Here is a 14,750-nt window from a genome sequence, read left to right on the forward strand (position 1 = left end):
TAACAAGACGTTTCTGACCACTGCTATGGACATACAACACTCCATCATTAATCATAAACAAATCTTGCCCCGTAACATTAGCATTAGTAAGAGTTTTAACATCAACTTTTCCAAAACAGGTTTTTAAAGTCACATCTTCCCTTTGCAGTTCGGCAATATTTTCTGGCACCTTCCACATGTCATCCACATTCAACCTCTTAATGTCACAGTCATTTAGCATTTGCTGTTTCTCAAAACGTCGTTGACGCTTTGACTTTCTTGGACCCTTAAAACCCCCCTCGCACAGGCTATCGTCAAGGTCCGGTAAGGGCTCCACACCCTGTTTAGCTTGAGACCTAGTTACCACAAGACATGAAACATTGTTTGCCACATCAACCATGTTCACATTACAGATGGTGTTACATTCAGAGCCCTGCAAAAGACTCACGAGCACAGGTAAGTCTGTACCAAGGACAAGCTCTACAGGTAATTTCTCTACTACAGTGACAGACATCAGGTAAGGTTGGTCATCAATTATTACAGTCACTTCAGCTTTCGGATATGCATGACTATCACCATGGACACAAACAATGTCAGTTTTTCAGCTGTAATCCACACAGTTCACAGGGACAAGGTCCTTCTTCACTCGGGAAGTAAAACTGCCACTATCCAACAGTGCTGTCACCTCCTGTCCATTTAGAGTCACCGTTTTAAGGGTGTGCTCCTTCAAGCCCTGTTTAATAAACAGTTCTCCCTCTGCTCGAGGTGCGTAGCAGGCACCAGTGAGTTTATCCCTCCGAATTGGACACAGAGAGGCTTTATGTCCCTGCTGCTGGCAATAATAGCAAACAAAGGGCTTACCGGTTGGTTGCTGATTCGTAGCAGAGCTGGGAGTACCTCGAGAGTCATAGTTGGTCTCTCTGGTGGGCCGGTTGGGTGCAGACTGTTGAAGAGGTCGCGGAGTTGAGCTGGTGAAACGTGGAGGTCCCCCTCGGCGGGCGTTCTGGTGTTGAAGTGCCAGCTTTGCTGCTGTCAGGCCGTCCTCTGGCTCGTGCTCCCTGACCCAGGTGCGGACATCTGGCGGCAGGACACGAAGAAGTTGCTCCAGGATCACAAGCTCCCCGATTTGCTCCTTGGTGAGCTGGTCCGGTCGAATCCACCTTCGATACAGGCTCCGTAGACGATGGTAGGTCTCGGTTGGAGTCTCTCCAGGAGGGACGGTGGAGGATTGGAACCGCTGCCTGTATGTCTCTGGGGATATATCAAACTTGGCTAACAAAGCAGCTTTCAGTTCTGGGTACGAGTGTGCCTCATCCTCGTCCATGGCTGTATACGCTTCTAAGGCCTTCCCCGATAGAAGCGGTACGAGGCAACATGCCCACTCAGCTTCCGGCCATTTCCACGTCTTTGCGATCCTCTCAAAGCGCAATAGATAATTTTCTATATCCTCACCCATCTGATATGGTGGAATCTTTGGCTCCATTACGTATGGTCTCGGGTCTGGAGGATGTGATGCTTGATCCAGTCCATCATTCTGCATTTGGGAAACCATGGTCGAATCTCCTTGTGGTCTCCGTCCAGGTGCAGGTGTGGGCAACGCCATGTGGAGACTACTTGCACCTGAGGGCCCTTCCCCTGGATCAGGAGTAGGTGGTTGTAGAGAGAGACGGAGGTTATTTATCTCAGCACGTAGACCCTGCTCCCGTTTTTCCTGACCTCTCATAAAGTCTTTCATTAGGCCCAGGAGCTCCCCCAGAGGTTGCTGTGCAGGCTCCTCTGTTCCAACTCCATAGGACGCCGGCTCCTCCTCCTCAATCTTCCGCTGTTGGGAACGTCGCTTTCGTCGGCCCGCCATCCCACTTCTGACACCACTTGTGACGTATAGGTTCTTGATGTAGTAATAAATGATGGCGTAGCCGGAATAAAGTTTTGCAATTTATTTACAAAACAAAAAAAACACAACGTTCCCAACAGCAAGTGCACTAAAACAAAGAAAAAATGGTGTCAAAATATATATATATATATACACATAATATTTACAAATTTACAACATCAAGTATTCAGTTAAAATTGTTACCTTCACTGTACCAGGTCCTGGCTTCAACTGACAGCCATGGGGTTTGAGCCGCCTTATATACACCTCATGACCCCACCCCTTCAGGAAATAAACCCCCAAAACAATGCTTTCTACCACAAAACACATGAATACAATAGAAAAGTAAATATAATAATTTGTGGAAAAATATAATCAACAAAATAATTTAACTCCCCTATTCCAAAACTATCTCTGAAAAATAATAAAATGTGTTTTGTGCAAAAACGGCATTTTGCGGGGACGTCGCCACGACGTCACACACCAGTGCCCTGCGCGTGACGCAATATAAGCAGGAAGTCAGCCGCGATGCTCCGTTTGTCAATCTGAAATGGAAACCGGTGTGTGTATGAATGTATACTGGCGAAAAGTTTGTTGGAGGGAGATTATGGCGTGGAAGTTGGTTCAACGGCAGCCTAGTGTGCACCCAAGACTACCGTGGTGGAGTATAGATGTGCATTAACCAGAGAACTAGACGGATGAACGGAGGGAAAAGGGGTAAGTGAACATTGTGTGTGGCGATGTGTGCGCGTCTGTGTGCTTAGGGTGGCGTCGGCGTTTTACCTTCCATGTCAGACGGGCTTGCTCCGTCACACTCTTAAATTTGATTCACACATCTCACTTGGTCTAATTTTATCCTTTGTTCAATCTTAAAATGCCACAGCAGACCCCAAACCTTTGAACGGTAGTGTACATATGTATCACAATAATCTCAGAATAGAATGACTTTATTGATCTCTGAAGGGAAATTCAATTGTCTGGTCTCATCTTTTTGCTTTTGAATTAAACAGTGTGATTGCTGATGGCAAGAAAGATTTCCTAAATCTTTCAGTCCTGCAGCAAAGGGATAGGGGCCGTCCACTGATGTTTTGTTGTTCACTGAGACAGATGTGAAGTGGATGATCCATGTTTGTCAGAATGGCCTCCATCTTTCTAAGTCCCCGTCTCTCCACCTCATCCTCCAATGTGTTCATTGTGATTCCAACCACAGAGCCAGCTTTTTAAATCAGTTTGTTCAGACGCCTTGCATCCTTGTTCTTTATACTGCCTCTCCAGCAGAATGCAGCATAAAACAGGACACTTGCTAACACAGACTGATAAAACATCTGCAACATCTTATTGCACATGTCTAAAGATCGAAGTCTTCTGTGGCAAAAAAGTTGGATCTGGCCCTTTCTGTAGATGAAGTCTACATTTTTAGACCAGTCTAATTTATTGTCAAGATAGACACCTAAATATTTATATGATGTCACCACCTCAATGTCCACACCACAAGTGTTCACTGGCTGAAGAGGGGTTTTGGATCTATGGAAATCTATGATCATTTCCTTTGTCTTTGAGGCACTGAGTAGTATGCAGTTTTTATGACTCCAGTCACTGAAGGCACTTATCAGAATGTCTGCTTATAGAGATTTAGGTGTAAATTTTGGATGTATCATCACATGTGGTGACATTAACAGTAAATTACTGTATCATTTTATATTTTATAGTGCCTGAGGTAGGCTTACCAAGAACACTACAGCTCTCCAAAACAGTTCTCTTCGAGTGAAGCAGATCAATAGGAGGGATTTTACTGAGATTAATGGCCCCACCTGACAGCGCATTCTGGACTGGGTAAATGTATTGGAAAGTAGCCACATCCGTCAATGTGTACAGCAGTGTTTAGGTGACAACAGTGACTGTGACAATGCAGAAATTCTAAGAACAGCTATATCTTAGTCCCAAAAAATGAGCAGAAAAGGCCTTTATAATGAAGCTGTCAGACTTAAGTGTGATCGTGAGAACCGTATTTTCCGCACCATAAGGCGCATCGGATTGTAAGGCCCAGTCTCGATTATGGGGTTTATTTCTGTACTTAAGCCACATATAAGGCACACCGTATTATTGGGTGCATGCTAAAACAAGGAAACGGAAGCAAAACAGTGAGTTTGGTTGAACTTTATTCTACTACGTATTTAAAAATACACTCACATTATTTTTTGATCAATCTTTTGTCACACATCCATCAAAGTTCTCATCTTCTGTATCTGAATTGAACAGCTGGGCAATTTCGACATCAAACATGCCGGGTTCACTCTTGTCAATGTCAGAGTCAGTCTCGTTGCCAGGTGGCTGTTCAGCAATGATCGCGGCTTTCGCGAAAGCTGGGACAACAGTCAGTACTGTACGTAGCTTTAGGTAATGTTCTCTAATAGGTTTATCACTGCCAGCATGTGTAGTGTACATATTACGTCCCTATGTCGACGCAAAATGGCCCGACAGTCAGATTTTGGAACTCAGTGCACACATAAGAGCACCGGGTTAAAAGACGCACCTTCGATTTTTGAGAAAATTAAAGACTTTTAAGTGCGCCTTATAGTGCGGAAAATACAGTACATACATATCAGTATAGAGGACATGATGAATCTGAAGTGATTGTCAGACAGTTTTAAACATCTCAGTCTCCACACAAATCCTCATCATACAAAATTGCTTCTTAGCAGAAGTACAGTACTTATAGACAATTATTGTTTAAAGCCTGTGAGTGTCGTTTGTGCAGAAGAGATGTAGACTTTCAGCCTGTAGACTTGACTTTAGGGACGAATTGTTAACCGAGAGATGCAACTTGGAGCGGTAATAAGAAGCATTCATCCTCATTGCAGGCACATTATGGAATCTCTTCCCTCAGGCATTTTGATGATTTAATGCATCTACATACTGGCTTAGAAATCCATGCTGTCTGTCAACGGTTGCTGAAGACACAATTCAGAATGCTTTTTTCTACCGTGTTTCACATGTCAACGCATATCAGGAACGTGACAGACACACCCAGGGACGCAAAACACGCATAAATATTATAATTTGTCAGAGAGATTACTTCAGTTTTTTGTTTTTTTTATAGTTTGGAAAATAGATACAACTACTACTGCATTAGCTGGTGTGTATTAACATTAGGTTTCCAAATTACTGTAAATTCTAAGGCTGAGTAAATAGAAAGGTCTTTATAAAAATTAAAAAAAATTCTAAGACCAAATGGCTCGGGATTAAGCCCATAGATCAGGGTCTGATCAGACGTTCAAACCTTCTAATGCCTGAGAGCGAATGACCTCCTACATGACAGACAAGGCATGCTATGTTTAAAGATGAACTAACATGCTACAGAAGGCAGATTACACCACACTGATACAGCCACAGATCTGAGCAAAAGTCAACATGTCATCAGAAAAATCAATACCAATGTCAAAACCCGATCTCCATGGGCTTCTGTCAATCCAATCCATCCATCTTCAGCTACAGCATATCACAGTTCTGAAGTCCCTAACAACATGGAATAGTTGGAATATCGTATACAATGCTGCCTGAAATCTTCTCATTGCAATAGTGTCTTGCAAAGTGTGCAACAGAATTGTGATATATTCCCTTAGCAACTCCGTTAAGTGACCAAGAGGAGAGTTCAGCACAGGGCAAGTTATGTTTGCAATAGAGGCTAATGCTGCTTTCAACTGACTTCTTGCTCCTCCAGATTTAGGGAGAATCTGAAGCCAGGCACCTCCTGTTCAGAAAGGATGTGCTGTCATATATAGTATTGCTTGAAACCCCAGATGAAGAAAAACAGTGGGATCATCAAGTTGCAACATTTGAATTCATTTTAAAGATTCGTCAAAAACTCAGCCACTGTATCACTGTCAATATTTACTGTTATTTCTGTTGCAGGCGACATTTTAATTAAAAATCAAATTCATTATTTTTTGCGGGTTCTTCTGTCACTGAATGCAATTGCATTTAATAACTGATGGACAAAAAAAAAAGACAAAAAGCTCATGTCATAACAAGATGACGCCCATATAAATGAAAGCATATACAACCTCAAATTGCCTGTCAATTTACTTCATTCATATAGCTTATGTCCAGCTGCACTTTATGAAGGTAGGATCAGTAGATGAAACAGATTCACCGCTCAAACTTGACTGGACTAAGTTTGAAAGTTTGATACAATCATACATGCTCTATCTCCACAGTACTTCCCCTACATGCCAAACTGCAGCGTTTGGGTTTCCTTGAGGCTCAAGCACAGGAAAAGAGATGGAGCACTTTAGTGTAAAACAAAGGTTTTCATTTGACAGAACAGAAAGTCGGAATACAAAAAACTACAAATGACCAGGAAACTACAAACAGAAATAGTTCACAGGAACTGATACCATAGAAACGGAGTAACTCAGGTGAGCCCCTAGCGGGCTGGAGGAGAAACAATGCTACAATATTATTTACAAGAATTAACTACCCCATGGAAGGTAATACCTAGGCAGGCAAGTACTAGATACAGCACTAAACGAGAAATACTAACAGATGACAAAGTTCAGAAGATTAGACAAGGTAACTAGAGTGACCAGAATCATGAATTAATCGTGAATGAATACTAACCTGGGGATTATGCTACAGGATGAAAAACATTAGTACAAGGCTATGCTAACAGAGGCTACACGCACAGAAGAGTGACTACACTCACTAGAAACAAAACTGGACATTAACAGAATCACAAATTAACCGTGAATGAATACTAACCTGGGAATTCAACTACAAGATCACAATTCTCTAGAAGACAACTCAGAAAACTTAATACAAGAAAATCCAAAATTACACTAAATACCAAGAGAGCTACATTAGTCTGGAATGTGAGGACTAGGACTTAGCTGGGCAAAACTGAAGAGGGATTGTGTCAGGAAAACCAGAGACTGCCCTCACGGCAAGAGAGGACTCGGTGTGCAACAGGTGATAGGAATCACGGTGGCTGGAGATTGCAGCGGCAGACTTGGTGTGAACCATTCGGGAGGAGCGGAAGAGGTGGCTGAGGACCAGGTGAGTGATATCCGGGAGGGGCAGGAGGATAAGGAGAGGCGCTGGCTGGTGGTGTGCAGAGGAGCCGACAACTGCCATGAAACGGATGATCCAGGGCAGACGAGGGACAGGCTGAATACGAGCAGGTGGGCAATCCAGACTAGAAGAAAGCAATCACAAGTTACTAGAAGATTCTGGAACCAGAGGGCTAGACAGAACGGTGCACAGAACTGACCGTGATCGTCTGTGGTCCGGCAACGAGTAGTGAGTGGAGTCTGTCTTTATTGTAGCAGAGGTGAGTCTGATTGGCCCGGTTGCACTTGCTCGTGGTTCTGCTCTTGATTGTGGATGATTGTCACCTGCTGCCACAGCCTCTGTGCCAAGAATACCTAAGGGGTACAGAAAAGGCAGGGCGCGGGGAAAGAACTATCTGGAGCCCGCAGTTGCAGGCCTGACATGCAGCCAGTGCACTGAAGAACACCAAACGGACCACTCTGAATCACTGTAGTTTGCCAGATGTTGTAGTTAGAATGCAGCTTCATCTTTTTGGAAAATAGTACATCATTCTGTTGTCCCTCCACTATACATGTTATGTTAGGGTGCCATCAGTGGCGTATCCGGGACTTTTTTACCGGGGTGGCCTTGATAGGACACAAAGCTAGTGTGGGGTGGCTATGGCATAGCGGAGTTTAATGTCATGTACGCAGCCGACCACAGTTCAAATCCCAGTACTTTGCTGCATGTGACATCCCCTCTTTCTCCCATGATTTCCTGTCTCATAAGTGTTGAATAAAGGTGTCTATTCTGGTTTATTTTTAAATTCCATTTCCCATTATTACAGTCCTCAATTATATCTGGTTATTTGAACTACTCTAAATCAGTAAAATATGTTCAGGATAGGGAACAAATTTTCTAAGAGCCATTTCCTTGGATTAAAGTCCTCATCTCTTCACAAATTAGATTATATTAGCAAAATTCAACTGCTCTCAACTCATCCTGTAGAATAACATTATCAGTCATCAGCTCATCAACTGTGTCACCTGTATTGTTGCTTTATTAACTGAAGCACCATCTTGTACCAATTACTGCAGTAAGTTGCTAGGAACGCTAGATTCATAACACCGAATTTTAAACAAAAAATTGTCTCAGATTAGTTATTTCACCGGTAAGCAGCTGTGTAATACACAGGATGATGTAGAGAGCTGGTTAGATCATGGGTAGAAGCCAGACACGGAGCTGAGGGGTTCTATCCATCTTCTCGGCGTTTATTTCACTCTAGCTATGACAACCTGCTAACAATATATTATTCCTTACATACATCTTACATGTGAAAAGTAATCCCACGAGCTCTTGTTTCCTTACAGCGCTCATTAGAGCATCCATAGGCTGAACAGAAGTCCGGCATCTAAGTGTTGAGTGGCAAAACCAGCATTGTAAAAAATATCTGAGCACCTTGTATAGTAACTACACGTGTGACGTTTCTATCATTGATTGACAGAATTTCTCTTGTTTCTCGTGTTGACGAACTTGACCAACCATGGGCGTAACCACCATCTCAGAAGTGAGGGGGACAAATTTTTCAGAGCGATTTATCATTCTCTTACATTTAATTGCACCGTCCTTAGTGGCTAAAGAACCACATAATCCTTAACAGCCACAGTACAATACCAGGGGACCAACTAGGCTAGTTCTTTAAACTATAAAGTATAAAACTTTAAACTATAAAATCTAAAGTTTTAGTGGCCAAACTCTTGTTGAGTTGACAACAATGTCCCTTGAACATCTACTGGACGAGTAGCCAAAGGTGCCTAACACTGAACATGAAATGATCAATACTGCCTGGTTTCTCCCTGCAATAGATATCTTATTTTCAGGAAGTTATAATCTCCCTTACCTGTAAAGACCCTACATCCTTGTCCCTGCTGCTGGCCTCTGATCCAGCTCCTCCCTGACTCTGCTCTTTCTGTTATGGCAATAAACATAAAAAATGTGGTAAGAAAAATTCTGAAATAGCATTAGTAAGAGTAAAAATTGCAGTAGAATTTAACCTCAAAATCACTTTAACCCATAGATACATATTTTTTTTCACCTCTGCAGACCCTGCATGGTCAACATTACTGCTGGCCACCGCCTCTGGTCCATCTCCTGCCTGACTCTGCTCTTTGTTATGGAAATAATCATTAAAAAATCTGAAAATCTAAATTCTGAGATAGAATTGGAAAGAGAAGCAGTAAAAATAGTTGTAAATTTAACCACTTTTATACCATAGATAGCCTATTCTTTTCTCTCCTCCCTGACTCTCCTCTTTTGGGACCAAAAGACTTAAATACATGGAGAGCAATTGTGAGCACATCTTCTGCCCAGAAATGAAAGAGGACTGGGTTTATTCCAAGAATAAACTAATTAGCGGTAATGTAACAGAGGCAATCACATTTAAATTATTGTTAACTAGCTTAACATATTAATATATTGCCACGTTTTACCTTGTCATCATTTAGCTAACAAGTCTAACATTGTTTGCATCCAACAAGGTCACACAACTTACACGGTTTGTTTGGAGAAAAAAGAACTGTGTAAAGTTTTTTGCTTCTTGCTGGCTCTGGCTGGTTTGCTAAACATTACTCCAGACGCACGTTCAGCACTGCTCAGCACAGCAGCACGTCTCCTGTGGAACACCTGCGTTAGCATGCGCTCATGGTGCATTCAAAGACGGCTCGGGAAAACACGTTACTGGATGCTAATAACGGGTTTAGCTGTTGTAACGGCTGAAAAAAGTGCGGGGGACACAGGGGACAGATGTGGAAAGTGCGAGGGACATGTCCCATGCGTACCCCGCGTCCGTTACGCCCATGTGACCAACTACCTATCAGATCTGGGGTGGCCGCAGGAGTGGCCAATGAGATTTCAGGGGTGGCCCCGGCCATCCCAGGCCACCCCCTAAAATCGCCATTGGGTGCCATGCAATCTTCTGTACTCAATACTCTATACATACACACTCTATACAGAAAACTAGAATTACTATGTGCCAAAACAATACTCAAACCTTCTGTACTATATTGAGCTGGCCCTATAGCAACATATTCTTTAACCAATTCTTTTCCCTACGATTTACCTATTTGAAAGTGATTCATGAACTTATTAAGAAGGGCAATAAAGTGGAACCTTTAACATTAAATTGTATATTATTTGATTAAGATGAACTACAACAAAAGCTGAAGTAAACTCGAGTAGCACTGCTCCTGCTAAGTTATTATCAGTACATTTAAGGCAGTCACCCTGCTGTGATAATGCTGTTCCAGCTGGGTGTCTTTCACAATAGTTTGTTTGTGAAGAACTTGTAAAAGACTGATTGGCCAGTAGTTTATTTGAAGGCTGGCTTCAATATGACAAATTGCAGTAGTTGTGATGCTTTGCAATGTATATAATTCTTTCTATGGTCATGTTTATGAGCTACACATTGATGGATTGCATCAGAAACCTAATGTCTTCTTCCACAACCACATGGGAGTCTGCTGTCTACATCTATGTCTGTTAAGGAGCACATCGGGATCTTGAGAGACTTAACTGATAGAAAATATTTGCTAGAATAAATCACAGTTCCGAAATCTAATAATAGCACTGGTACTCATTCAAATTCAAATCCAATAGACAACACAGTTTTTCTCTCATCCTGATCTGGTTTTCCTTCTGGCTAACATTTTACTTTCAAGCTGCTTGATTAAACTGCAAATATACAACCGCAGTCAGGCAAAAGACATTTTCAAACCACACAAACTTGAAATGGTTTGTTTTCTTCCGTCATCTTCTCCAGTTAATGAGGTAGCACATGGTAGTGAGATGCCATTTTGCTGAATGACTCACAAAGTCCCTCCTGACCTCAGCTGTCTTCCTGACACTATTCCAAAGGCCAAATATGAGAAGTTTTGAAAGGGCATACCTTGGACAAAATGGTTCATACTTGCAATACATAACCAGAAGACTTTGCTATGTTTAGTATCACATTGAAACTTTGTTGTAATATGAAAGATTTGAAATTCTACACATTATATGGATAGAAAAAGTTTGTCTATTTATGTAGGTATAATGGGAAGCTGGCTGCTTTGTCGAGAAATCAGTCTGTCTCCTTCGCTGTCTCTGTCTATCTCTCTCTCTCTGTCTTTCTCACTGACAGTAAATGGATTCAGAGCTACAATTAACATCAATCTGCAATACAGCTCAACAAATGACTCTTAATAGACTCCGCTGCAAGATGCTGTAACAGACTGCACAATCAGATACACTGGTAGAGCCAGCAATCCCACATACACCATGTGCTCTTTGAATTTCAATTATTTCACCCGAACAGCTTTTTCTTACATAAGCATCATAACGCATAAAACAGCAATACAAAGCCACAAATGGCATCATTAATGTGATTCAATAATATCAAGAAGAGAAATAAGAAGCAATGATAAAAATGATGCACCTAAACAGCCCCCATAAACCAAAATGTTCCCATCACCAACATTAAGCAAAAACATCAAGTAGTGCAAAAACAGGAAAATGACAGAAACATTGTTTTCCTGAGAACAGATACACAACACATTTCAGAATGTTGATTTAGCTCGAGTGCTGCTTGTTCTAACATTAGGTTTGCATTAGGACAACAGGTCAAGTGGGTTAATTTATACCCACAGTTGCTGCAAGTCACTAAATAACAAGTTTGATGTAAAATGGTATTTGTCCAGAATTTTCATTCAATGACATAAAAATAGAACATTTTGTAATTGTGATTGAGATTGTTCGGTTTCATCATGGAATCAGTGATCAAAAGATGTCAATACTATCAGCTTTAGAAGTCAGCTTCTCACTTGATGTGTTATCTCAGTAAACATTTCCTTAAAGAGTTTATGTACTTCATCGCTTGTTTCACGATTTTTTTAAAATCATTCATTTTGTAAATTATGCTCCCCTTTAGAGTGAAATAGATATGGACCAGGGCAGAGCTGCCTGCCTTATGGAGTCTACATCCTGACTCAGTGTCATTTCCACTTTGCACATGGGATCTGCTTGTTACTAAATTCAAAATCCCCTTCGCTACATGAAGCAAAAACAACAACTTCAATGCAGCAACCTATATATATATATATATATATATATATATATATATACAGTGGCGGCTGGTGGTGAAATTTGTTGGGTGGGCTAACAAATGTTTAATACCGATTAAATGGTTAACACAGCTGCAAAAGCAACATCACCTATGATACACACGGTTACATCAATTACAGGTACACTATACTTTTTTAGTGCTCTACATCAACACTCTCTCTCACTCACTCTCTCACTCACTCACACACACACACACACACACACCATTACAAAACGTGTTCCAACTGCAACGACTGCCCACAGATAGCCTGCTGCAACTGTCTTATTACAACGGTTTGGCGACATGTAGTGCAAAACACACCTTCAGTACAACAGATGACCTCAGCAAAAACAAGGTGTCACAGTCCTTTAACAGGTCAACATAGGCCTACCTTATTTGAAAAGAAGCTCACATCAATGGCCGACGTGATCCCAGTCTCTTAACTTCCAGCTTTTCCTCCAAAGACATTGAGGAAAGTGGACAAGAAAGCAAATAATCCACCTCGTTCATGCTAACGCCCATCATAGCTTAACCTTTTCTCCCTCCTTCCCAACTCTGGCACAAATAGCAGCACCGCTGCGTTAACTCGCTGCTATTGGTCAAAGGTCAGTGGCCTGTGGACTGAGTGAAGTTAACCCAAATGATCAGTAAATCACGGGGGCGGGACATGACACCTGTCAATCACTTACAAGAACAAAATGAATGAAAGCGGACTGTATCTGCTGGGGCTGTAAAAAATAAGCCCATTTAGAGATACTCTATGTTTTTCTTTTGATTAATTGGTGCTGTTGCTACCTTTGTTTTTATCTAAACTTAAAACCATCTGTTGTAAGTTATTTAAAAAATAATTTTCTCATCTTTTTTGTGTTGGCCTGGCATGGTTTAGCCCTGTTAGCCCATTTATACCAGCCGTCCCTATGTGTGTGTGTATGTATATATATATATATATATATATATATATATATATATATATGCATTCTTTTGTTGTTGAATTTCATATTTTAATAGCAGTACTTGCCTCTCTGCATGTAAGTGTTCCACAAAAACAATGCCCTTGTCACTGTTTTGTAGTAACACAGTGGCTGCATCCTGAGCTTAGTACTGCCAAAGAATATTGTATTTCTCTCAACCAATCTCAGGAACTTCTTTACCCCTGTAGTATAATGGTAATTAGGTACAGACATACCATTCTTCGGAGCTGTCAAAGTGCTGTGGAGGTAGGCATGAATGTACAAGACTACCTTGTGAGTAACAGGTTGCTATACGGTATCATGGTGTTAATGTCCTTAAGTTAATCATCACCTCAACCCATCACTTATCATGTCCAGTTTTAACAGATCAACATGGCGCTGGCCAAATTACAACACTCAAAATTTTCAAAATGGCCTACAAATCAAAGGATCACAAACACTACATCAATATTTTGTATTCACTCTGTGGTAACTAAGCCATGATTTAGTCATGCTGTGCATCTTCCAGTTACTATGGTGCAATAAACACACATCCAAATCCGTTTACTACACTTTTGCTGTCATGGCATTATGCACTAAATGGAATAGAATTCATTATATACATTATAGTTTTGATTGCATGCCATGTTTCCTTCTACCGCCACTACTCTTGATGTGTTATTCCATCTATCAGTCCCCATCTTCTTTTTTAGTAAAGGCCAGTTCATGTTTATCTGCTGACTGCATATTGATTGCACATATTGTTCCTCGGCCTTATCTTTCAATTTTCAAATGTTGTCACTGCATGAAGCATCAATTTATTGATGTTTTATAACCCTGGCATTTATTTTATGAATGTTACAGTATTGCTGGTATAGAATTTATATGTAATTTGACACTGACAGCTATAAATGGGTTGATATTGGAGCTCTGACACTGTGCATCACCTCATTATCTGCCCTGCTCACAGTGCATTGCTGTTATGTAAGCTGCAGCATGTTTCAGATTTAAACATGCTGCAACTCGCAACAAACGAGGGCCTTGATTTAAACAAGGCTGTTCTATACATCGTTAAAAATAATAATGTTTTTGAGTGAGTGTGACAGGAGGGTTCTTGTAAAATGAATCATACTTCACTTGAAAAGCAATAAAGTGATGTGTTTATTCCCTTGTTTGGTGCTGACTGCAGAGATGAATATACTGTTTTATCTTCACAGTGCTCGGCTTCATGAAAACAACAGAACTGCTGAACTACAAAAGGTCACTTGCGTACACCACATGGTTTAGTACACTGCAGTGTGACAAGAGTGTTTCTCATGGTATGCTGAGAAAATTCTAAGGGGCCGTTTACACGAGGACCATCCTAACAGAAAACGCAAAAGTGGCGTCTTGTCATTTCACGTTTAGACGAGCGGTTTTGAAGGAAATCTGCATATATACGGTGACTCTATAGTATGTGGAATTCGATTGGATATGCATGCCAGGCAGCTGGGTGGCGCTGTGATAAAACTCTGCCATGTCTATGCGCATGCTTACTATCTCCCTTTTCGGATCTCCGCCGCGGTAAATGTTCATGAATGAAATCTGTACAGATTCTGTACGTTTGTTGGTACGACTCCTGTAGTGTACATAGAGCTGCCAGAGTTGCTTGAAGGTAGGAAGGATGGAAATAATCACACATCTTTGTTTGCGTCCTTGTACCGGCCGGCAAACGAAAGCACGTATGTGACGTAATCGCGTGCGCGATGTGGTCAGATCTCGGCAAAGGTTTGCGTTTTGCTGT

At 41.4% G+C, this 14,750-nt stretch overlaps 1 protein-coding gene across 1 annotated transcript; it reads right to left on the reverse strand.

Moving 5' to 3' along the window:
- Positions 1-580: 580 nt before the first annotated feature.
- Positions 581-8,672, reverse strand: LOC127533054 (uncharacterized). Its single transcript, XM_051945122.1, has 2 exons — positions 7,122-8,672; positions 581-7,046 (listed from the first exon to the last, which is right to left on the reverse strand). Exon 2 carries the CDS (start codon positions 1,832-1,834, stop codon positions 581-583), a length of 1,254 nt encoding a protein of 417 aa, XP_051801082.1. The 5' UTR covers positions 1,835-7,046; positions 7,122-8,672.
- Positions 8,673-14,750: the final 6,078 nt, after the last annotated feature.

The sequence above is a fragment of the Acanthochromis polyacanthus genome, chromosome 1, assembly GCF_021347895.1.
Source record: "Acanthochromis polyacanthus isolate Apoly-LR-REF ecotype Palm Island chromosome 1, KAUST_Apoly_ChrSc, whole genome shotgun sequence".
NCBI lineage: Eukaryota > Metazoa > Chordata > Actinopteri > Pomacentridae > Acanthochromis > Acanthochromis polyacanthus.